The sequence below is a fragment of the Lichenostomus cassidix genome, chromosome 1, assembly GCF_008360975.1.
Source record: "Lichenostomus cassidix isolate B80296 chromosome 1, HeHo_3.0, whole genome shotgun sequence".
In the NCBI taxonomy this organism is placed as follows: Eukaryota; Metazoa; Chordata; class Aves; order Passeriformes; family Meliphagidae; genus Lichenostomus; species Lichenostomus cassidix.
The window spans coordinates 67,040,140-67,066,563 of NC_139479.1; the positions used below are offsets into that span (position 1 = coordinate 67,040,140).

General features: G+C 36.7%; 1 protein-coding gene across 7 annotated transcripts in view; it reads left to right on the top strand.

Annotated features, from left to right (window-relative positions):
• Window positions 1-3,620: 3,620 nt before the first annotated feature.
• Window positions 3,621-26,424, top strand: part of LOC146444815 (uncharacterized) — a 40,606-nt gene continuing 17,802 nt past the window's right edge. For 2 of the 7 annotated variants that reach the window (XM_085061846.1, XM_085061868.1), the window contains exons 1-6: window positions 3,622-3,890; window positions 6,167-7,605; window positions 14,544-14,668; window positions 15,076-15,164; window positions 15,472-15,548; window positions 18,830-18,973. In XM_085061846.1, the coding sequence (XP_084917972.1) occupies window positions 6,167-7,605; window positions 14,544-14,668; window positions 15,076-15,164; window positions 15,472-15,548; window positions 18,830-18,973 (1,874 nt within the window). In that variant the 5' untranslated portion in view covers window positions 3,622-3,890. Of the gene's footprint in view, window positions 3,891-6,166; window positions 7,606-14,543; window positions 14,669-15,075; window positions 15,165-15,471; window positions 15,549-18,829; window positions 18,974-19,023; window positions 22,440-26,424 lie in introns of those variants that run through there. The other 5 variants (XM_085061859.1, XM_085061852.1, XM_085061882.1 and 2 more) reach the window with 5 other exon arrangements.

Sequence of the window (26,424 nt, forward strand, 5' to 3'; positions counted from 1 at the left end):
TAAGTAAAAAACTCTTACTGGATTTTTACCACTGAAACTTTGATGTGTCACTTACATACCAGAATTCCTCTTGGTCATATGAAAGCTTCAGTAAAACAACTTGGCAAGCAACATTCCTGGTTTGTTGTGTAAACCAGTTCTCTTAAAGTTCACCAGAATTTCTTCCTAGCAATATTTTGATTTAAATTCAAAGAATTGAAGCCTCACTTTTTCAAATAAGATTTAGTAGTGACAAGACAAACTATGACCCAAGGTCATTACCCTGTAGAAAGAGGCATGCTTAAATCTAAGTCTATAACTAGTCCTCTTGAACTCAAATACATGCTATATTTAAGTGTTACTAAAGAGCAATAGTGTTATGAGAAGAAGAAAGCACTCTGCTACATCAAGTGTGATAACAAGATCAAGGCACAAGACCTAAATTATTATCATTCCATATTAACCCATAAACGTAAAAGACAATCTCAAGTATATGGATATTTACCTTTCTTTTTTCCCCTTTTTATTACAGATGGAGTCTCATAATTCTGTCTATCTTAAATTTGCTTGATCTTTTCTTTTAAAAGGCATAACACAGGCATTTATTGTCTCCCTAACAAATTTTCTTTTTTGCATTAATTGTTTTTTATGCCAGCTACCTTCTTTATGCTGAGTTATTTTGGAAAGTTTTATCTAAAATGTTTCTGGAAGCAAATTTAAGAGAAATCTTTCCAGACACAAAAGAATAATATTATGTTTTTAATAAAAATACCCAGTTCTCAAAAAAGGACAAAAGCCACCAGTTAAGAGGAGGCAAGACATAAGCTGTGCATCACTGTGTGCAGTAAAGTAGCAGAAGCACTTTCTCTGGCAGTAGTTTAATTTTAGGGTGGTTTGCCTATCATTTGAAATTGCACCTTAAAGCTTTCTTTCCTACAGAACCCGAAACTGGGCCCACACAGAAGAAAGCAGTGTGTTAGTGCAACAACTTAGCTTGGTACAAGTACCAGAGACCTCTGTATTGCATCTAAAGCATCAACTATACCAGTTAACTGTAAAGGAATCAGGATGACCCTCCAAAGAGGACAGTTGTCATCTTCCCTTTTTAACTGAGGAAATCAAATGCAAAAAATACTCCGAGAAAATGGTCCATTTGCAAGTTCCAACACTGAAGTTATATAACATCAAAGCTAATTTTTTTCATAGAACATTATTCCCTTCCCATATGCATATAAATTGTGATGCAATCTGTAAGGTTCAAATCAACTTGAACTTACAAGACATTTGGAAGACTGAATCAAAATCTGATTACATATGGTGGAAATTTTTCCATTCACTCTTGTCTTACATCAGTTAAAGCTAACATTTCATCAATTAATATGAAGGTGATATAATAAATGTCAAGGAACACAGGAACAGAAAAGTTTTCATAACTTGCTACCAATGCAATAACACTACCACACTCCTAGATTTTCACTTCTTATGATTATGATTATGATTATGATTATTCTTATGATTATGATTATGATTATGAAGTGAGACACTTCATAATCATAGATGCATGTTACAGGAAGCATGATTTGGGAGCCACATTGTAGAAGTGCATGGTAGCATTCTGAATAACTTTATAAACTTATATAAAAATTAGATTATAAAATTTAGGCTCCTCTGAAAACAAAGAAAAAACATGATCTGTTAATGATTCTTTGTAAATATTTTCACTGTTACAGTGTTCAACCTCTTGGACACTATTTTTTCCTACCCTATCAGCTTCCCCTGACAATGTTTCCAATGGAACTTCTTTTATCATCTAGTGCAGGACAAGGAATATGGGGGAATTATTTGTAGCTCTGCTTCAAGCAAGAGACTTCCCATGTGCTACATGATTCCCATGTAGGAGCTGTAGCAGCTGTAACAGGATCATCAGGGAAAGTGCATTTTATTATACTCAATGAGGTTGAAAAAATGACATTAGGGTACTGCCAGTCGTAACATGTGGTTTATTTAATTGGGTGCAAGTAATGGGAGAATTCCCCAAATTAAATACATCTGAGACAATTACTACATACACAACATGAAGTGCTTGAGAGCTCTGATCTCCAGATATTACTTTCAAAATGCCCATGTGCAGCACACTTTCTCTAAATGGTTAACTTGTGTGTTTCATGACTTAGCTTATGTAGAAAAGCACATAATTACTATTTCAGGTGGAAAATTGTTTTTTTTCTTAGCATTAAATATTACTATTAGAATTCTCCAAGAAGCCGAGAATCTCAGTTGCAAAATATTTTTTTATATTAAAATTAAGGACTAGCCTCATTATCTTCAGAAAATCTCATGAAAAAGGATAGAAGAATAAAGAAATTTAGCCCTTTTCATTCACAAAACACTCGTTATAAATAATCCAATAACTTGCAATTATGTTCTCCTTTCTATATCCTGTGTCACTACATTTTTCTCGGTGTCAAAGATCAGCTCCTTATATTTCCTATTTTCCTCCCTGAAGGAACACCTTACAACAGAAATTACCAATTGCTTCTGAATTTTTCTTTACTTCAAGGTAGATATAGCATTTGTCTCTTTGACTGTGGATTCCACAATATGGTACAAATTCTAAAGCCACATCAAGGCCATGTCCAAATGTAGGATGGCTCCCATCTAACAGGAGAATTCATACATTGTTTTTCCACTCTGGAATGGAGTGGCAAGGTTGCGCCACCCTTATTCCTTAGAAGCTGCCCACAGGTTTCCCGGCTCTAGCTGCAATGCTGGCAATGTCTGCTTAACTAGTGCAGCACCGTTATAAAAAATTCAATATGGGAACATATTTGTTGCCAAGATTGTAGCATTCACACAATACAAGTCTCAGTGGCTTTCAAACTGGGAGAGCACTAATCTTAACAAAGCATGGCAAACTGGGAGATTCACTTCAACATCTCACATCTGATCTAGATTAAAATGCTACCAAAGACATACCCATGCCTTCCAACAAAACAAAGCCATCACCTGGCAGGGTAAAGGAGACCATGCTTTGGTCGCAGGGGCAACTGAAAGAAATGCCTGGCATGGATTTGACCAGTTTTCTTTTTATCATGTATAGCAAATAAACTAATTTCAGTGACTTTGTATGTTTTAAAACATTTATAGTCCCTTTGGGTGATGTGAAAGAATAAACGTTGCAGGTATTTAGAATGGGCACATCACTTAGAGGAACTCTTGTGTACACTAATGGAAATTGGGGAATTACTGTTACAAGACTGGGGTTTTTTTTTAAGGAAAAATGTGGTTTGCCTTGCATAGCACAAGATTTGGAGGGGAATAAAGTAGTCACATCATGTTAAAAAATATACCTTATCAATGCAGTAGGAAAAGTTGCAAGTCCATGCTAAGTACCACATATATCTAAGAAACTTGGGCAGCTTTGACAGTAGGGACAACTCTCATCGGACCTTTGTTGTTGTTCCCTCACAAAATCCAGAACGCCACCTAAAGCAAACCTCCCGAGCGCTGAGAAGACAACTCCCGAACGAGGCTAAAACAGCCTAATTCCTAAATCGCACTTCCCAGGCCTGCCTCACGCGCTTCCCGGCGGGCAGGGCGAGCGGCCCTGGGAGAGAAGCCCCGCCCGCTCCCGCCCCTCACGGCGCCGCGCGGGGTGAGGGGCAGCGGGAGGCGGCGCCATTTTGGGAGCGAGGGGCTGGCCGCGCTGCCCTTCCGGCGGCCGGGAGCCTGTGTCTTGAGGTTTGTGTCCTGCTCCGCGTGTGGCTGCTGCTCGACCGGGCCGGGCCGGGCAGGGAAGCCGCTTCTCCCCCGCCGCCACCGCTGCTGCCACCGACCTGTGCCACCACCGCGAGGAGAAAGTGCGGCTTGGGGATGGCGTTGTCAGCGCGCAGGAGCCGGCGGCTGCTGAGGTTGTGTGGTGTGGGCGCCGGGCTGAAGGACGTGTTTGTGTGTGGGGGAGAGGAGTGTGCTTTGCACCGTGGAGAAAGGAGGGATGGGGCGGCTGACGCACCTCTCGAGGGATGGGGCCGGCGGTAGCGCCTTCGCCTGGGACACGCCGCTGGCAGCCCGTGTGGGAGCAGGGCCTGCTTCCCCGGCTCCAGGCGCGTCCTGGCGCCGTGTGCGGGGCGCTGGGCTAAGCTGCTTGTGACCGCCATACTCACAGAGAGGTCGTGCAAGGAAAGCCAGCCAGTTCCCTTCTCTGTAGCTTCTGCCACATAGTTTTGCCATTTGGGAAAGGTATAGTACAGGTGGAGTTCAAGGCCTTGAGTTAGTTATTTGAACCTTCTGGATGTTTGGCAGGTCAGTTAATGGGGTAAATAAGTCTGGCATCCCATGTGCCTGCTCAGGTTCAGTGCTTCCAACCAGTTCTTTACACAAAGGATATAGACCCGTGCTTGTCCCGTTCAAGAGGTGAGAGTGTCACAGACTGCCCTTTCCATGTGGGTGCTTGCTCCGTGCTCCCCAAGGATACAGGTGGACATGCTTTTTTATGCAGCTTCATTGTCTCCAAGGATAGTCAGGGAAAGTCTATTGGAGATTAGCAATAAAGAATATTCCTATATGGGGCAGAGAGCAGCATCCTCTGTCGTTGGAGATCTTGTCGTGCAGCAAGTGTTGACATGTTTGCTGTTCTCATTCCACATCGAGAAATGGGGTCTGCTTAAGCATCATCCCAGAAGATGAGGACATAGAAACTAATAAAGTTAACTTTTATTTCCTCCAGTACTGTTTTAAAGTGGAGGCAGAGTAGCATTTTTTTTAATAGATGAGCATAGAGTCAGTGATTATTAGTAATGTTACACTTGCTTTCTAATTAACAAAAATGAGGAACTGAGAAGCTGGAGGTATGCATAAAACACATATATCTTGAGGGGAGGAGGGAACAGTGTACCAAGTCCGAGGAAGAGAGGTAATTGCAAGGCCATGTTTCTTGATCAGTAGTGCTTTCTTCTAGGTAGTATAGTCAAGTGCAAACAATAGAATCTCCTTGTTTTAGACGTTTTGAGATTGAGAATGGCAGGTTTCTCTTCCTTTGGATCATAGGTGAGGAAGTACCTAGAGAAACACCTTTTCTTGTCAGTTCTGCAAGTGAACATGAGGGGATAATGGTTACTCACAAATCTTCCTGTAACACTACCTACAGATCCTTTTCAGATAAAGAAAAAATTCCTTTCTTGTTCAGGATGAAGAGCATGTGACAGTTAATATTTACTCCTAGAAAGTTGAAATGTTCACAGAAAACAGCAGAATAAACTCTCCAGTAGGAGAAACATATTCTTTCTTCTTTGAAACTGCATTTGTTTGGAGGGGAAGAATATGCTCTGTATTGCATAGTGTGTAGATTTCAACATCCAAGAAGTGCTGACTAATAGGTGGATAATGTCATGACTGCATGTCACAGTGATCAGTGCCATCTTGCTTTGTAATAGCTCGTCTTTGAACCTTTCTGGAACTTACTGGTTTAATTCTTAGAATGTAGTCTATTTGGGACAGGGAATTTTTTGTGTGTTTAATTTTAGAAGACAGGCAAGCAACTGGTCTTCGTCCTTAAAAAAGTGTTCAGTAGTTCCAAAACCAGAACCGTAATAACAGATTGCAGCTTTGATTTTAAATCTTACTTGACTGGTTCTAAATTACAAATGCCACCTAGCATCTGTTTGATTGGTGTTAAATGAGTTAGTTGAGTTTGCTTCATGTCACAGAAAACAATCCTCATGATTTAAGTATTTGCATTTTTCTTAGTCATATTAGTAGTGATGTCAGGCATCAGTTTGTGCATTGGAAATCGGCATATGCTTATCTTTAAAAGAGATTTCAAACACTTGGCGGAATAACACAGGTCAGTAGAGAACAGTAACGTAGGCCAGAGATCGTTGATGTAATTTTTCAAGTAGTCATGTTTTAAAATACATGATTTGTGAAGTACTTAAGGCATATAATAAAATGTGAGTGCTGGACTGATAGAGCACTAATGTAGTTGTTTACTAAAGATGACCAATAATGTGGCAGTCTCATTTAAACTGTACTTGTGGTAGGTGATGTCTGCTTTTCTTCTGGCTGAGTACATTCTAGTTGTGACCATGAAGGGTGTGATGTCACAGGCCTGAATAACTTCAGCTTTTGTATATTTTACTTTAAAAATGTGCATGCTGATGACAGGTTCTTTTTTTGTTTTTTTCCTAAGATGCTTAATGCTGAAAATACAGTAAACCTCTTGGAATGTCAGGACGAAATCAGAATTGAACCATATTCTAAAAGAATGAAATCAACAGAAGGGGCTTGTGAGAAACTCCCTGATGATGCTGATAAAGGTATTCAGGAGGAAGTAGATGTTGAGAGAACATCAAATGGTTGGATACCTGCATGTGCCTTAGATAACCAAGGGCAACATGAAATGCAGAAGCAAGAGAAAATAGCTACTGGTGTCTTGGGCTCTTTGAATGAAGTTCTCCCTGAAAATAATCCAGTGCTTAGTCAGCCAGTTGATTTAGAAACTATGCAGAATGTACATCCTCCATTTGCATCAACAAATGACTCTCAAGTTGAAGAAGAGAAAGAGCCTTTTATTACAAATAATGCTGGTGAAGATACTATTGAAAAAAGCAGTACATCATTCTCAGTAAATAGAAATGCATCAGATGAAGACTTTTTTACAAGCAAAGATTTTATAGGACCTATTTACAACCCTGCCAAAAGTAACAAACAGGACAAATCTGGCAATTGCAATAAATGTAGGAAAAATGGAGGAGATGAAAATGAATTACATGAAAACAGACCTAAAAGAAAGGAGGCGAAGAAGATGCAGGCTGTTTCAGCCACTGTACCAGAATTAGATGATGAATTGGACCAGTTCTATAAAGAAATTCACCAGCTGGAAAATGAAAATTTAGATACCAATCTTCAGGAAAAAGAAACTGAAATTTCTAAGGAACAACACTCTCTATTTAACTGTAGTCAAAGCTCACAAGAGAATTTTCAACCTGTATTGTTGGGCAGTCCACAGCCATTTTATGACAATGGACAGTGTATTTTGGGGGAGCAGAACAGTCAGAGAACAAGCAATGAGCAACAGTTAGTTGTGGAAGCAGGTGGCTTGGAAATTGAAAATACCTTTAATGGCCAAGTAGATGCTTGGAACTGCTCAGTGCCTGAATTCAGACCTGCTTGGCAGACTAGAGCATCTTTCAGAAAACCTCAGGGTTCTCTTCCTCCGAGATTCAGCCATCAATCCCGTTTTCAGATATTTAATCCCCCACCACAAATCCCAAATGCTCTCCCATCTCAGAATGGGGGACTTTCTTATGAAAATTATCATAGTTTCTGTGGAAGTACTGGTATCAGCAGTCATGGTCCATTGCTTGATCAGAATACCAGTTATTCTGGTCCTATTGACATTCATATCACTCAGGTCTTCAGGAATGGAAATAATGATCAGAATGGACTCCAGAATAATGGTTTCTGTGAAACCAGAAAAGAATGTTGGAAAGATCCAAAAGCTGACAATGCAGAAGGAATGCACAGCTTTTCTTCATTGCAATTGTCTGAAGAAAGATTCAGTTGTTCAGAGAAATTGCTTCTAATCTTAAGAGGCCTACCAGGATCGGGGAAATCAACACTTTCTCGGTAAGTAATGACTTAAAGCTAGAGAAGTTTATTCAAATAAAATGTTTTAAGAATTTAAATATATCTGTAAGCACTAAGGAAACTTTTTAGTTTGTAAATCAGGCTGTTAAAAAGCAGTAGTTTAATATTTGCTGTCATTTGTACTTAAAGAGTGCAAGTGACAGTAAATATTAAAAATATATACTTAGGGGTTTTCTCTGGCTCAGAGTTTTGATGAATAGGAGCTCGTTTGTGTTAAATGTAAAATGTTCAGCATCCATTAAATTGCGTAATATTCTATTCTGAAATTTTCAAGTCTACTAGTGTGTGATGGCCTGCTGTTTTTTTTGGTTTTTTTCAATTCTTAAATTCCCTAATTTTAAAAACATCTCCCATCAAATCTGACAACATCAATTTAATTGAACCAGAACTACGTTTTCATGCCCATGCAAAAATTTTCAAGGGCAATTAGAAGAGTGCTGCTACTCTGAAAATACTTGTTTTCAGTATATGGATGAAACTGAGCATTATCCCATTCCCTTTTTTCATAGGATGGTCTGTCAACTGCTCTTGGTTTTTTGTGAGCAACACACAAGAAAAGTATTAGTTTTTTTCTTCAAAATATACTTTTTGAAGTCTGACAGGGTTAAATCCAGGTACCACCTCCAACTTGGATTTTCACTTTGTGTTTCTTTGGCCTAGTTTAAAAAGCACAGAAGGTTGACAGAGCATAGACACTACCTGTATTAAGTGAAAATAAGCTTCTCTTTTGTTTAGAAAAAAAAGAAGTTACTAAATCAGTACTTAACTGATTGTGTTTCATCCAGAAACTACATCACAGATGGGATGTTTTCTGTAGTTACCATTTGTTGTCTGTGAGGAGTCTGTGAAATAGATAGAGTGATCATGTTGGTTTTTTTTTGTATAAAGGAATAGCATTCTGTTTGTGGAGTTTTTCCTGATATGTAGGAGTGATCTCTGTATCATAGCTAGAAATCTCTAATAGGTATTTTTCTTACATGTTTGAATAATTTTCGCTATAGTATTTTATAGTTACTGATTGCTGTATTTTATAAACCTGCATTTTTAAAGCTGCATGTGTCCCTGTGGTATTACTGCAATAATTCCTTTAATATGTGAAAGCAACATAAACAATTTTAAAAATAAGCCTGTGGAAAAAATGCTGCCTCATTCAGTTCAGCATTTGGATACTTAATGTGAAGATAACAAATATATTTGTTTTCCACGTTTGATGTGCTAAATTGTCTCTGTATCTTTCTCCAAATATATGACTCCTATTATCTGAAAAATTCTAAATATCTTCAAATTTTTGAACACGTTTGTGTGTTTTTCATCTCTCATTAGTGAGATCACTTACTACTTTTATTTAGCAGATGGGAAAGTGGGCACTATGAGATCAAGGTTAAGAATAGATACCAAAAGTGGGTGCAGAATTTGAGCTGCATGGGACTTGTTTCTCAGTATATTCAATTACGTGCAGTTTCACATGTTCAGTGCTTGGTTGCAATTGTTAATTGCCATGAAGTCATGTCTCAGGGTCTTGGATACCTTCAGGAAAAGATGTCCCACAATTAATGGGTGCCTATGGAGAAGATACATGTATTATTAGTTAAGTCTTATTCTTAATAAAGATGAACATGTTTTTCTGTGTACACATAGAATTCTGCAGTGTAGACTAGGACAGCAGTGATGTTATGTGATCATCTGATATCATATTAGTACCCACAGGTATCTTTGCAGGCACAGCATCTTTAGCACCTGCAGTCAAACCTCTGCCCTTCATGCTAGTGAAGTAACTGAAGGAAAGGCTGAAAATTGACATCATCTGTGTGGATCAGCACTAGAGGGGGATGAAGTGTACCTTGCAAGTGGGTTTCCCAAGTAGGAAATGACAGCAGAGCCAATAGTGAGACCTTGGAGATCTGTTTATGTTTTGTGCAGAGTGAGGGTTTTTAAGTACAGACACTTTTCTTCCTGCTCACAAGCTTGACCCATGTCTGTCCTGAATCTTCCACTGAAGTTTGTGTTTTGCTTTTACTGTTCCATTCCAGCTAAGCAGTTGGAATAACGGGCATGTTTTTTGGAATAGACTAGTGCAGGTAAATTAGTCCATTGTTTTGCTTGGAGGAGATCTGTCACCATCATTGGATCAGGTCAGGTGTGTCTTTTTCAGGCCTGATCTTAAAAACCCCACAGAGATTCTGTGGTCTTGCCAAACTTTTCTAGTGCAGTCCACCTAAGTGAGGAAGTTCCTAATCTCCAAACTTAAGTTCCCAAACCATAATTTACATGTCCTGTGTAATAACATGTACTGTTACATGGTACAATCTGGCTCATCTTTGCAGCCTCCCTTCTGATAAAGGGGTAGGCTTATTCACTGTAATAGGCTGATACCAGACCTTTTAGTGTCTCCACTGCCAGACTAAACAGGCTCAGCTGCTATTAACCTCTCCTTGGAAATTGTAGCCATCTTGGTAGCCATCTGTTCAGCCCTTCCATGTTTTTCAGCATGTCTTTTGAAGTGGGAAGCCCCACACTGGACACATTATTTCAGAATTGACTGCACAAGAGCCATGTAGAGTGTGGGTGATACCTTCTCAGAGGATCTACTGGCCACATTTTCTCTACAAAGCCCAGGTTGTGGTTTGCCCCACCTTTGATGAGAGTACACCATTCACTGATCTTGTTTGATGTCCACTGTAATCCTCAGATTCTTTTCAACAGAGCTGCTCAACCAGTCACTCACCTGCCTGTACTGATGCTTATGTTTCATCAGTTGCAGAACTTTACTCTTTCCTTGTTGAGCTTCATGGTATTTTGCTTAGCCCAGTTTCTTAACAATCCATTCCCAGATTTGTTTTCCTGTTCATATCTAGCCATGGCTTTTGGTCTGTGCTTACTAGCTCCATATCTGCTTCTAAATTCTAATCTGATTTCTTCAGTTCGTCTCCATCCCCTTTCTTCCCAGACTCATTTTCTCCATTTCAGTCAGTGGTATTCTTTTACTCCCACCTTCATTTTAACAGTGTCTTTCCTCTGCTTCTCTCCTGCCTAGTCCCTGTTTCATAGCACTACTGCCAGTACCAGGTTGCTTGTTCCAGTTTTTATACCCCTGTGCTTCCTGTGTCTTTCTGTTTTAAGCCAGTTTTGTTCCTTCTGTTGCCATTCTTGTGTTGAGAGAAATGTGTTCTTGTAATGCAGTATTGGTCTTGAATCAGCTTCCTGCCACTGCCAGATTACTCTCTTCAGGATTTGCTTTACTGCAGTGAGAATCTTTGCATTTTCTGCTCTACTTTTTACAAAAATGAGTTCTTTCCTTTACTGTTTTCTGTGCACATGACATTTTAAAGTTGTATACCTTGGGCTGATTTACTAGAAGTTTTCTGCAGGGCAAACAAACGCATGTACTTGGTCCAATTTCACTTCCTCAATCCAAAGCTTCTCAGAGAAAAGCTTGGAATGACAAAAAAATTATAAAAATGCTTTATTTTTTCCTTGGTTTTGGAATAGATTGACCATTTATTTAAAAACGGTTGAAGACAGTTTGGCCAGACAGATAGCCAGCAGTGGTAGCTTTAGCCCAAGTAACCAAAGTCTGCTGCAATTAGAAGTAGATGGTAATGGGATCTTAGAATCTGGAAAAAGTTGCAGGAAAAGATCCTTGTTTTTTAGAATATTTTGTTAATGAAGTTGGCAGCAATTGCAATTTGCCTTTCCTCCATAAATATCTAAGCATTAATTTGAATAAATGGGAGCTTAGTGAGATTGAAAGAACAAATACTGGTGTGATTTAGGAAGTCCAGTTTTAATTAAATCCAGTAATATATAGAGACAGTGTCTTTATGTGGAGCCTTTCTTTCTGAGAGCAAAATCTTCTGAAAGGAAGAGTTAAGGAGTTGGTGTTTATAGCTAAATGCAGAAACAGTGGTGAGCTGTTGTTTCTAATTATATATTTATTTAAACAGTGCTACAAGCAATGCTTTTAAAGGAGCATTTGTGCTACTCAGTGATGCTGCAGATTTTGAAACTATATTTAGTTATTGCCTACTTTTTTCCTCATCTGTGATATGCTAGCTATTTTAAATAGGTGAATTATTAGATTCTGAGATATCATCTTTATTACAAAATCATTTATCAAAATAGACTAACCAGGATACAGGTTTGGGGACCATTTTCATTTTGAAGAAAAAGGATTTGTGTGTGTGCATGCACACACATCGTGTACTGGAAAAAATGTGTATTGATTTGCCAAGTAGTTAAAATTAATATTTTGGTTTCAGCATGAATTTTGTATGTCAGGGTAATAGCTTCTATTTGAGCAGATAGTATGTCTGGAAATAATAGGTGAGCTACTTTAATTTCGATGTTCTGTGTGTTCAAAGGTAGGTGTTTGCTTGGAGGGAAGGTGTAGGGTGAAACTGGATTACAGCAGTTGGATGACATGCTACTCAATTCAAGCATGTGCACATACTGATGCTGACTAATCTGTAATTTGACTCTTGTTAGAAATACATTTATCTTTTTTTCTTCATATCTCACAATTGGAATATCATCTCTGTGGGTTTAGATAGTAATTATGCTTTCTTTGTGTAGATATGCTTTTTGTTCTTTCTGTTTTCTAGTTCATGAGCCTGGGATAAATTTTACTTCCAAACATGTATTAGCAGTACATGAATTATTCCATATGATGTCAATAAATAGGTTTCTGATTTGAATTTTAAAAGTCTAAATACTATGAATTCTGAAAGAGGTAATTGTCAGGCTTTAAAAATACTATGTTTTATGATTTAATTTAATAATTTAGAAACAGTTTACAATCATTACTGTAATAATTGAAGTTTCAGTTCATGACTTTGTGATAGCTTCTCTGTTGTGTATGGGGTAAGGGCTCCGTTACTCTGGCCTCTTTGGTAACCAGTTTGCCTTCTTGAATTCTCTGGTTTTAGGATTATTGCAAATACAGTTTTACTATATTAAATTGTTATTTCAGTTACATTGGTTCATTAATAATTAGGTGTATTCTGAACTTCAAAGAATACTAACAAAATATTTCAAGAATATGCTTTGTTGATGGGTTTGCAAGATTTCTGAGCCCATGTCACTGTATCTCTTTGTTACTACTAATGATGTTTGAATGAAGATACAACAAAAGAATTCGAGTGAGTGAGTTATTCTCCAGACCATGAGCAAACAGACTCAGTTCTTAGAAATAAAAATTAAAACTAATGTCCATTAGCATTGTCAGTTCATATATTCCTATAGAAACTTGATGCTCAGGCCCCTAGGAACTGTAGGGGTGTCCATCTACTCAGCAAGTAGAAAAATCCCAGATACTAATTGCTGTCTTTTTTTTATTAAGGCAGATGGTTCTTTAAAATGTGTGTGTATACATTCAGCACACAAGGAGCGAGGGTGGAAGATGGATCCAGTTTTTCTAGCACTATTAATTGGCAGTTGTAGCATACTGTAAATGAGAGAATTGGGCCATGTGTGAAATCACAACCAAGTAACTCAGTGAATATAAATTTGTTGAGTATTTTATACAAGAGAGGAGGAGAGAGAAAAAAATTGCTGCTGCATGTGATGTATGATTTACTAGTGTCATTTGATCGACTTAGAGCAAAAATAGGTGATGAATCCTTCTATGCTCTTCTAAACCAGTGTAATACACATACTGAAATATCTAGGCTCTAACAAAACCAATTATTTATCCGTGTTCAAATAAAGTGGCTGCTCTTTCAGTGTGTCATGCTCTGCTTTCCCAAATAGCGTTGCTATTTGCCCTGATGTAACATTAAAGCTTTGGAAAAGCAGGAGCGAGGAGGAAGTAACAGTTTGTATGCAGCTTTGATCATGTTACTCAACATTGTGCCATTAGTAGTTTTTTCTGGTCCTTTGTAATCTGAATTTTGTTGTACATATGTCTGTATCTTAAAAGCAAAAATAACTTAAAAGCAACAACATAGTTGTGGCACAATAAACCTGTAGGAATATAAGCTACCATGTAATACAGTGTCCCAGTCATTAAGCTGTGATCCATAACGCATCTGTTGTTGGTGACAGGTGGCAAAACATAGCAAATTCCTTGTGTAGGAATTACACTTAAGTAGCTCTTCATGTGGATATATATAGGAAAGCTTGGTAACTTAGAACTAGCATATCTTTGTTCCCCTAAGTTATTTGGGATCTGGCCAATTCTTTTTTGTTCCTGCCACCTCAGCAGTAGTGCAATCCCACATACTGCTAGTGCAGTTTGGCTTTTGTAGCCTGTGGGTATGTTGCCTGTTTCTGAGCTGGAATAGTTGCCTAAATTTCCATAGGAAAGAGATATCTGACTGCTGAATTGGGCTCTAAATGCTCTGTGTCACTAACTGGCTGTTTTCAGATTTAAGTATGCAATAGAATTAAAAGTATTCAAGGAGGCAAAGTCCAACCTACACCTATTCTGTAGACTGGACTTTAAACAGAACTGTACTGTTTGCTCTGTTATATAAGGTTTTCCTTTAAAAACCAGTTTCCAAGGACTTTCTGAAATTAGTTTTACATTTGGCAGAATGGGGAGTTCTTGTGATCAGATTGCTTTTTAGACTTTTATTTCCAAGTGAGGATCGGGATGGAAAATGTTAGCAAATGCATTCAGTTATTATGAGGTACTTAAAACTTACTGTAGTACAGCTGTAAAATTGGATGGATACAAACATCTGTTGGGAATGGAGAAGAAACAACGTACAGAAATAGTAGAGAGGGGGAAAATATATTGCTTTAATTTAGATTAGAATTATTGGTAATATATATGGGTGTGCTTTTTATAAGTTTGAAATTTGCAAGAAGTTCAAAAATAGGTCACAGTTTAATTTATTTTAGCTATATTCTTTTTTTTATATGTTTATCTGAAAATTAAAAGTTAATATATTTTTGTATTTTTCTTTGTTTAACAGTATTCTACTTGGTGAGAGTTGTGATGGTATTGTACTCAGCACTGATGATTATTTCCGTCAGCAAGATGGATACACCTATAACGCTGCTCAGCTTGGTGATGCCCATGAGTGGAACCAGAAAAGAGGTTGGAATGAATAAGAGGAGTCCTATTAAGCTGTACTACATAGAGGAAATAGAAGTGTAGCATAACTTGTACAAGTGCTAAGAGTCTGTATGAAAAGGAGTATATATGTTTTAGCAAAGTAGATATAGAAGTATTTAAAATACTTTTATACTTTAATTCATGTATATATATACACCTTAAATTTTGAACTTCTACAAGGTTCAGAGTTAAAAATAGATAATCTTGTTTCTTTGGGCATCAGGTTCTTGCTTCTACTTCTTTTCATAACTGCCTGTACCTTTTATTCTTTCTCTTGGAACAGAGTGTTTCAGTGACAGTAGATTGGTGAAAAAAACATCTGGAGCTGTTTATTTTTGTGTTGTTTGAGTTACATGTGGTTTATTAACTTGCAGAATTTTTCATTGCAGCAAAGCAAGCAATGGAGCAGGGAAAATCTCCAGTTATAATAGACAACACTAATACTCGAGCCTGGGAAATGAAGCCATATGTGGAAGTGGTAGGTTTTGTTGCCTGATTGTCATCTGTTAACAATTTTTCAAACTTATAAGTTGATATGTTTTGTCCAGAAACATTGTTTTTACTCAAGTTTTCAAAGAGAGAGACTGATGATTGATCATGATCAGTAATTGGTGTGGTAATGGTTTAGATTTAATTTGCTTAGCCTGGAATGAAAACTAAGGCGCGTTGGGGTAAGTGAAATTCAGCATACCACTACTGGCAGAGTATGCTGCATTCCCCTTTTTTTTTTCTTTTGTTTTATGTTAGAATGGTACACATCACACAAATTTCTTTCCTTGCTGCAGGCTCTAGAAAAAGGATACAGAGTGGAATTCCATGAGCCAGATACTTGGTGGAAGTTTGATCCTGAAGAATTAGAAAAGTAAGGCTTCTCTTGCAGGAATCATGGTACTTTATAGAGAGATAGATATGTAGATAAATATGCATGCATGAATATATATGCAGTAAGTTATATTTTGTTCAAAATACTTTCTAAAATACTTTACTAGTAGTATGAAATGTATTTTATTTAAATAGGCATTTTGAGGTATACCTTTACCTGGAAGTTTTATGGATAAACAAGCAGACGAATAAATACAAGCTCCATCTTGTTGGCCCAAAAAGCCAATATTAAAATTTTATTGGACTTGTGTAGATCTGACTTAGAGTACTGTTGGACATGGGTCACTGAACTTCTGGGTTCTGAGAGTGCTTGGGAATCTGCTTATTTTTCCTGGTTAATGTCCTTTTTGTCTCAGATGTATCTACTTTAAGAGTCTATGAGGTATCAAACCAGCTCACGGATATTTCTTTGTTTGAAATGTAGTGTAATATTTTTACAGTTGATGACAGAGTTCTCTCACTGATTGTTGTTTTATATGCATCCAGCTGACTTGCCTCTAATTGTTTCAGCTTTCTAAAGTAGCCCCTACAGTGCATGAAATACATGGATATAACACTTGCATTACTGATTTGGACTTTATTGTGTTTATAAATCTAAAATTTTCACCTTTTGCTCCTAAGCTACCACTAACTTGCTTCTAGAGATGGAGTTCTCTCTCTGTAGAATGATAGTAACTTTTTCTGGTTTGGAAAGTTAGGAATCTTAGTAATCAGACACTTTTAGGATATTCAGCATGAGATTTCCCTTACACATGACAGACTCATTTTCCAGGAAAATTCATGTTTCCACATGATCTTAACAAGCAACAGGATAAACTGATGGGAAGTGTTGTTACTGTTCAATTTTATTGTTCAATCATTAATTGTAGGAGTAAAGTTTATATCTTTCCCAGAGGAAAACCCTTGAACTGTGGAGTGCTGTTACCATTTTTTAAAAGTTTCCTAGAAATATTTTAGCACTTCTGGTTGCTTTAAATATTTGAGTAGATGTATTTCCCATTGTCTGGAAGCTTTATTTTTGGGGCGTTTAAGAAAGGTGGTGATACAAGTTTTCATTTTGTTCTTTAGCTGCTTCAGGAGAGGGCTCTTCACAGTTTTGTTTCATCAGCAAGCTAGCTGAGGGTGCAGTTGTGGAGGGTGGTATGGAAGCATTTAATAGTGACAGAACTTTGCCTTCATCAATAGGTTCTTTGTTCCTCCAAGCAAAACAGCCTTCCTCCTCCTGTCTTTTAGGAGCATTTGCTGTTATGTCTATGTTAGTTCAGATAGATGGCTTTATGCTTTCTCAGCATAGCTAAGCTGCCAAAGAGGGAGTGAAGACATGCCCGAAGAGGAGATGCCAGTATTAAATGATGACACTATACACCATATTGATTTCTGTTTTTTAAAATCAGTTTCTGTGCATGATGCAATTTTGCTGTTGGTGATTTTATTATCCTGCCTTAATTCTGCAAGGAAAAGTGCTTCCTCTTTTATGAAGTGATTATGCATAAGTCCATTCAGTTGTGGATGAATGTGTACTTTATGTCCAGAGCACTTGAACTGTAATGTTTTCCTAGGATAGGAAAAGATAGGGATAAGATAGGGAAAATACTGGATAACTTTCTGTTTCCACCATTTGGCGTTTAAAAACTTAGACTTCCTCTTCTCATTTTTGGTCTGCATGAGTTTCAAGTGCTTTATTAAATTCTCATATTTGTTGAGGGTTGACATTTTTGTCTACCATTAACCTTGTTCATATTTGTGAATAAAATCAAACCTGTTAAGACTCACTGTGTGTTAAGTTCAACAAGCAGCTGCTCCTGGACTGCTTTAGCACGCTATAGAAATCAGAAGCTTTTAAACAATGAGCCACATGTGATGATCTCTCCAGCTTCTGGTGTTGTCTCAGGGAAGAGTGTCTGAGAGAGAAATGTTCTACTTAAGCGTTTTCTTCACAGAAAGCAATCTGATAAAATACACCTTGAGAAGCCAGTGTAATTTTGAATAGTTCTGAGATCACTAATTCTGCTTCCATTCTGAACGTGATACTAGTGTGCTACCTGCACTATACTTTGAACCCTTTTCAACTTTACTTCTTTGTAATAATACTCATAAAGTCCTGAGGGGAGCAGGTGATGAGGAAATCAGTCTTTTAAAATATTTGTGTATGTAGTATCCTCTTTCCAGTTTAGCCTGTTCATGCCCAGTGTTGATTTCTCCTCTATAGAACTGAGCAAGTTGGTGTGGCTCGTATCTCTTCTGTCCCTGGCAGAAAGCACAAAGATTCAGAAATATATTCTCCATGGTTTTATGTGGAAATAAGATCGCTTGGACAAGGTTTCTTGGCAATAAGAATGTATTGGGTTATGATAAATGCTTGTTTATGCTATCAAAACATTTTGTTTCTGTTTTTTATCTCTTCTTGTAGATTCCATTCCATTACAGTTCTGGCAATTCTCTGGCATACAGTTTGTGCATGAGTCTTGTGGTTTTCTTTTGGCAGAGGCTGAAATTCTCTGCTAACATGGATTTTAAGGTCCTATTCCATAGATACCAAGGAGAAAGATACATTCTAATGTAATGTGTAATGTCTCAGGTTCTTAATAGACCAGGTTTTCCCTGAAAGTGCTGGTCACTGAGCACTGCAATAATAGGACAGCACTTTTGATATCTTGTCCCTTACATGTGTTTCAGTACATTTCTAAGATTACAGCATCAGTTACAACTCTAAGGTGTTGTGAGCATGTTGTTCTGGTTCAGAACTTAAATTGCTTCATACTCTGTAGAGAGGTTTCTTGATGAGAAAATACTCTGTCATGAAGTCTTGAAACCATGTAGTTGCATTTTTTATGCTAGTTTGATCATTGCTTTCATAAGGAGTAGTCTGTGCTATTATTCATCCCTCTACTCATCAGCTAGTATACCTTGTAAAATCTGATGAATAAATAGAAAGCAAAATCCTTCTAGGGTAATTCAGGTGCATAGTTATAGTGAATAACATCACAATTTCGTATGAAGAAGAATAACTGTATTGTTTACTGTTGCTCCATATATGCAGCTGTGAATTGTTAAAATAAACCTTAACATGAGTTGAATATCTAGAGAATGAGGATATAGTGTAATAAAAGTAAAATTTTAAATATGAAAAACAAGAAGAAAAAATGAGAATTTAGAGGGTTTTTTTCTTAAAGACTGTAACATGCAATTGTATATATATATAGATAGATATATATAACTATAAACATACCAGACAATTTATTCAAATTTTTATTTTTGTAGGAGGAATAAACATGGGGTCACTTGTGAGAAGATTGCTCAGATGTTGGAACGATACGAATATCAAATATCCATCCCTATTGTCATGAATTCAGTGCCACCTCCCCACAAAAACACTCAAAGACCACCTCTGCAGAGAAGACATAGGTGGGGAGACAATACAGACTCATGGAATTCTTTCAGTATTTTCAGTAGCCAGTAACACAGTTGCAGTCAGTTAATAAGAAGCTGTTATTTGCCCCTTTAAAACACATCATCGCCTCCAATAAAGTAGTGATCTTCTGTGTTTTAAATAGGCCTGTTTCAAGACCCATTTTCTTCTAGAGGTTGTTCTTTTTAATGGACTTGCATGTAAATAAAATTGTACATTTAATGTTTTTTAAAACTATATTTATTAAAATTGTATGACCTTGGATTTTAGTAAAATACTTAATATAGTATGGCATATAGCAGAGTCTTTCTTCATAAATCTAAGACAATGATGTTGTCATATATTAGGTAACTGTTGAGCAGTTTTTTTTAAAGAAGGGGTCATATTAAAGATCTTTTACTAGAGAATTAAAGCCCCTGAAGAAGAGTTTATTCACATAATAATCAATTTTAGTGATTGTTATTTATTCTACTTACCTTTCTGCAGACTTTTTGAAAGTAGTTATGTTCTGGATTGTCCTTTAGTTCTATTTGGCAGGTATTGCCAATTGACAAAATTTTGGTATGTGTTTTCTGGTTTCAGTTGAATTTTTTTCTCTTTTTTTTTTTTAAGTTTGCCTGTTTGTTTTTGGTGGGTGTTGTGTTGGGGTTTTTTGTTTGGTTGTTTTTTGTTTGTTTGGTTTGGTTTTTGTTGCTGTTTTGGGGTGGAGGGTTGTTTGGTTTTTTGGTTGGGTTACTGGGGTTTTTTGGTTTTTTTTCTTTTTTGATCTCAGAAGCTCCTGTGTCAGCTGAAGCAACATTCTGGCAGTACAGTATTCACCAGCCTTAAACTGTGCAACCTGAATTATTTTTTTTATTCTCATTGGTAGTATATAAACTGTGATGGTGTTGGCACGCCATCAACTTGTTTTGTGCTGACTAAAAAGTTCTATATTTTATCACTAAACCCTCAGAATTTCACAGCTGTGTCCTTCTAAGCCAGTTTCTTTCATTTGCAATAAAAATGAAGTATTAAAGAATTAGGCTGTCAATTCCCAGTGCACAGTTGGGATGCATCAATTCAATACAAATAGTAGATATAGTTCTATAAACCATCTTGCGTTCCTAGTTTTGGCATAGCCAGTGTAATCTGTTTGGCACATAACAAAGAATGAGCCAGCGTGGATTTACTGCTCTTTTTGTCTTAAAAATGATGAATTTGTAAGTGTTCACTTTGCCTTTTTCTAACAGTTTGCTGTATTAATAAAATATGTTTGCGTTCATTATTGTCGAAGTAGTTCAATGCAACAGTTTATATTATTTTCAAGCTTGTAGGATTTTATAGAGATGAGCATTATTACTAACCTGCTAGCTGAAATAACCTAACTATGCTTGACTTCCTTGTACACTGGATGACTAAATGTTGAATAGGAGATTTTGTCAAGAACATGAGTATGTAACTAAAAGAATTTGGGTGGTTATCTATTACTCACTTGGTGTCATAGTATCAGAATTTTGAAAATTCCAAAGCCAGCATAATTTTTTTTAATTGTAGACAATTTTTTAATAGATCCTAAAAATTACTTCATCAACAGTCTAAATACCATGAAAGCTGAAAATGCAGGTATATAATGAAGTATCTTCCTGTGGTTTTCTATACTTGTTGTGAAAATTCAAATTTGTTTTAATTATTTGAATAATAATTTAAAATGTTTCAGTAGCACATGCATTGTTAATGTATTGAATTATGTGTCTGTATAGAAAAGAGGCTCTCCAACTATATTAATAATCATTCCTTATTGTCTGTTATTCATATCAAGTATCTTGCTGTATTTTAGTTTTCATGGTTACCTTTTTCCATGTCTCAAAAGAATCACAGATATCATTGTAAGTGCTCAGTAATACTCTAATGACAACGTTTTTATATTTAAACATGAAAGCACATTTGAAGTGTGGGGGGAAGTTTAAAAGGTTTTAGACTCATTTACTCTATTTTACTGTAAGCTATAACTTGATAAAATTTATTGAGGCTTTATATAATATTGACAGTGTGCTAAGGTATGGCAAAAAGCTCATTATTGAAGATTGAAATTGAGGTTTTTTTAGCACTGTTTAATTATTCGAAAAGGTACTAATTTGTACTGTTTTAAGATGGTGTGGCTTTTCTTCTGTACCTTTTTAATTGGTGGATGGGAGTGTTTTTGCTGTGCAAAGCATGGTGATCAATAATAGGCCTGCAGCTTGCAAAGGACACTTAGGAGAGGGAAGTTTTGCAATTTGTTTCTGTATCAAACATTTGTAAATCGCTTCATCTGTACAGCCGTATTCTAAGGTAAGTACAGTGACATGGTAGGTGAAAACACAGTGGAATTATTGTCAGTGTAACACTTTTTCATGGTATAATAATATGAGGATATGACAGTCACAGACAGACATACAGAGTTTGGTTTTACACTACACTTCTTATATGTAAAAATAATAAATTATGTGAAATACATGTTGCAGGTGTTAAATTTCTCATGCCCTCAAAACAAAGGAAAATGAGTTATTTGGTCGAAATAGATGTGCAAGAAATGTAAGAACTTGCTGCTCAGCTAGACAGGGGATCTAAAAATTTTTACTGTTTGTACTTTTTATACATGTTGATGATGATAATGTACCTAGAATAAAGGTCTCCTGTTCTACATTTTTAATAAATTGCTAGTTCATCATATTTCATGAAATAATAATGTAAGTTAGTTCAATTTAACTAATGCATAGAACCATAATGCTATAAATACAATTTCTAAGTTTCTCCTGCGCACTTGAAACTAGTGGGATGTTTGGTAAGTAAATTTAACACTTAACTTTCCTAAACATGAAATCTAAATAAAAATTAATTTGTAGAACATGCTTAAAATAATTTCATATAGCAAACCACTTAGCATCAGCTGTATAGGGAAAAATGGTTCTAGTTTTAGTGCTTCATCTAAGGTACTATTTAATAGTTCATTGGTTTACTTCCCAAATTATCAAAAGTTTTCATCAGCATTCTTTGGGTGATTTAGTTTTCTTACTTTAATTTTGTATGGACGAGAAAAAACCACCATCCCAAGACCAAGCTGTAAAAATCCTATGTGCTGGTTTTGGCTGGGATAGTTAGTTCTCTTCAGAATAGCTGGTCTGGGTCTATGTTTTAGATTTGCCCTGGAAACAGTATTGATAACACAGGGGTGTTTTTGTTACTGCTGAGCAGTGCTTACACAAAGTCAAGGCCTTTTGCTCTTCACAGGGAGCTGGGAGGGGACACAGCTGGGACAGCTGACCCCAGCTGACCAAAGGGAGATCCCAGAGCTTATGGCGTCAGGCCTGGTATATAAAGCTAGGGGGAAGAAGGACTGAGGGGGTTTGGAATGGTGGTGATTGTCTTCCAAAGTAACAGTTGCATGTGATGGAGCCTGGCTTTCCTGGAGATGGCTGAACACCTACCTGCCTGTGGGAAGTAGTGAATTAACTCCTTGTTTTGTTTTGCTTGCATGTGCAGCTCTTGCTTTACCTGTTAAACTGTCTTTATCTCAAACCATAAGTTTTCTCACTTTTACCCTTCAATTCTCTCCACCAGGAGAGAGTTGAGCAAGGGGCTGTATGGGGCTGAGTTGGCAGCTAGGTATAAACTGTGACAATCTAGTGTAAACCACTGCTAATTTTTTAACATGGTGTTAGATTATCTGTTGTGACGAATTCTGTCTTCTGTTCTTGTAGCCATATCCTCTTGAATTAATTTTAACCTAGTTTGCCATGTTACATATTTTTTTTAAGATTCTTGTGTTTTAAAAGAAGGCCAAAATTTTGTCTCGTCATCTGTCTCCTGAAAACTTTTGCAGAGATGGTTGTTTCTTTGCTGGTCAGTAACTGAAAACAAGGCTTTTTTTAGCTGAAATAGGACCTGTAACATTTATATTTGTTTTGTGTCTGTCTTCTCTGTTGTAATTTAAACTGTTGGTATTTTCTTCTTTGAGCTAACCAGTAAGTTTCATTCTCAGTGAATTAGAAAAAAAAATTACTTTTTTCTGATCTTAATGTGTGACTTGTAGTTTTAAGTGCTGCTTCCTCTTCCGTAAAGAAGGTTTTTTGCTCAGTGCCAGTGCACTGTGGAGATGAGGTGACTAGGTGTATGAGGAGACATCAAAAAACAGACACATGTATTACAATTCCCTGTAAAAAGCATTAAAAAGACTTGAAATTAAATTGGAAGTAAGTACTCATTCTGAGTGATCAGATGTTTCGTGTTGATCAGATGTGGAAATACTTCACAGCAGTGTTTCTAGTGACACTTATCTCATTTTAATGTTTTCTGTTCTCATCCTTTTGAAATAAAAGCAAGAGCAGAGGTTAAAACTCTCTATTAATAATTTCCTAGGTGGAAATCTTGTACATCAACAAATTTGTTGTGGGTTTTTTTTTTCCTCTTTTTATAGGCTAGTTGTTTGCAATTAGCTGTAAATCTTCTTATTTGAGTTCACAGAAAAATGTGTGAAAACGTAATTGCTCTTATCTTGAAAATAAAGTAGTAAGTAACGGTTTGTTAAGGTTGGATCATCTCAAATTTTTCTTAATTTATTTCTGTAGTAATGGAGAAGCACCAAATGGTGGTTTTAGCTTGAGATAGACTGTCAGTGTAACTCTAGATCAAGGATAATAAAAGCATTGAAGTTTTGTGTCTGGAATCAGTCTTTGCAGTTTCATTTTAGCTGATAATGCTGCCACTTCATTTCTCAGGCAGTCAGTCCTTGACCATGTCATGTGTACCTTACTGATTTATAGTGCTCTTGAAACAATATCATGTTTTGCCAAGCCAGATTATATTATTTTTTCTGTTCTTTTTTTTTTTTTTAGTTGTACTTGCAGTCTTTTTAGTGATATTATTTTTCTTTTTTTTTTTTTTGGTCTGATAATTAAATTTAACTTTTCTTTTGGAACACACAGTTGCATGTTTTCTAGCTACTGGTTTTTAAAAGGCTGAATTCTTAAGTGGATGTTGTTTAATCTCTTCCTGAATTGCTGACAGACTAAGTGCTGCTTTAGCTGATTCAGTAAACATTTGCTTATTTCTAAGGGTTATGTCTTATCATGTACAAATCAGTCTTAGTCATAGGCCCATAATGCTGTTTGGTAGTTATTTTATCATGCTAGTTTTAATAATTTTTCTTTTCCTTTTTTCATCAGCTGTAGGTTTGGGTGACCTGTATTATAGGTTGTAATAGTCCATGAGAAATTGCTGAACAGCTTATCCCTCGTTTTGCTCTGAACCATTAATAGTTTCTGAAGACTCATGAACCTGGCTTAGGAGTGGATTGATTGTATTACTTTTCCCCATTTAGCATTTTTCATGATTCCTTGTTAGATGGATACAAGTGTTTCACAGGGACCTTGACAACAAGAGTATAGACCTGGAATCATCTATCTGAAGCAGGTCAGGTGTATATGTTTGAGCTGCATTTGTGGCTCTTTGCAGCCATTTGGTACATGTGGTAAATACTCAGTAAATATATATAATTATTCTTCACTTTACGGAGACCGGGCTTATGGCAATGCAGCAAAAATTCATTTTATAGGATTATAAATGTAATTCTTTGTGTGCAATATGTGGATGGCAGAGCATTGTGTTTCATTCTGTTATTGCTTTGTTCCTGCAGTCTAAACTGAGTTAGTTCTTGGTTCTAATAATATTTAGGTGCTCTTGTTGGTCCTAGGTCTGGGTCCTCTTGCATGAGAAGCAACAAGTGGAGGTTGAAACATGGGAAATTTGCATTGGATACTGGCTTGTGTAATCTCCATCCTTGGAATATTCAAAGTTTATATGGGCAAGGAACTGAGCCATGAGATCTCAGTATTACTTGGAGCAGAAGGCGGACCATGTGATCTCCAGAGGCCCTTTCTGACAGAAGTCACTCTGTTAAAAGTGCTAGAGTGAAAGCAGTGTCCAGAATATCAGACGAGTTAGCTCTTACCTCTGAGAAAAGAGTGTTAAATTACTAATGAAAGTGCTGCCTGGTCTCAGGGTGTTGGATGGAGGCTGTGATGGCTGTTCTTACTCTCAGATGGACACAGTTTCTGGCTTTAACTGAAGCAGCAAAACTGGCTGTACCCTTTATTCTGGTTATGTTGTTTCATAACTGTGTTGGCAGAGTTGCTCACAGGTTCCTGACAATAACTTCAGCTGATCCCCTTTTTTCTCCCTCAGTGTCCATGGCCATTGTCTCTTGTTAGCTTGTATCATCTTTTCCAGAGCTAGAAAATAATAGCATATATTAGTGTTTATCTAAAGTAATTTTTAATTTTATGTCCAAAGACGGATTTCTGTTGATGTTTACTAAACTCCAGAATCAAAAGACAGTTTTCTGCATCTATTCATCCCCAACACCCTAGGAATAATACAGGGCTGTTTTGTAAAATGTAATCATCTTTAAGGGGTAGTTCATAATGTCTTTTGTGTATCTCTAGTCCTTTTGGTGAGAGATACTTGAAAACAGGGAAATGTCTTAATACCAAAGTGTTGTATGCAGAAATAGTAAGTAAAAATTGGATGCTAGTATGACAAAGTATGGAGATTTATTGAAAAAGGTGTAATGACTTCCAGGGAATGTGCATTTTAACTGAATGCTCTATAGTTCTCAGTATCTCACAGAGAATTTGAGATGCACAAAATGAGTGCAACAGCTGGAGCAGATGTTCTGAATAGCAACTTTATCTGCAGTTACCAGTATTTGAATTTTAATGTTGCTATAATATAGGTTAGAGGCTGGTCACTTAATATTTGCTGATACTACTTTCTTTTATTGTTTTCCTGTTGTAACTTCCACCCCCACCTTTCTTGTTTATTCTTGAACTGTTTTTTTCTCATCTGAGTCCTGTGTATTTGGCTATTAAAGTTGTCTTCATAACTCTGGATCCATCTCCTCCCTCCCTTCCCTTAATTATAAACTTGTGTGCAGAGCTACACCTTATTGTCTAATTTTTTTAATGCCTCAGTTCAAGCACTTACTGATTTAAAAACTGAGCCCTAAGTACCCCACCCCCTAAGCTGTCCTTGTGAATTTTTTTCTTGTTCTATTAAAAGTAGTGTTTTGTGTTGCAGAGTATATTCATCTTCATACCCTTTTTTCTCCTCAAGTTTGCAGTATCTTGTGTTTCTAAAACTCATGCTTTTGTTGCAAAATTACAGTCTGTGCTTTGGTTGATAGTTGAGTCTTTGCTATAATTTTGCTAATTGAAGTTATTTTAAATACAGCTAAAATCTGTCATCTTTCATTGAAAGTTCCTAACTGAATAGCTTATTATGTATTTCCAAATGTTTAATTCTGCTCTCATTATACCCCTGTTGCTTCCTTACTCTCCCACCCATATTTTTCTTCAACTTGATTTTGCTTGTGTCTCATCTCCAATTTCATTATACATTTGTTTTTGGTGTGAATATGCCTTGGCAAGAA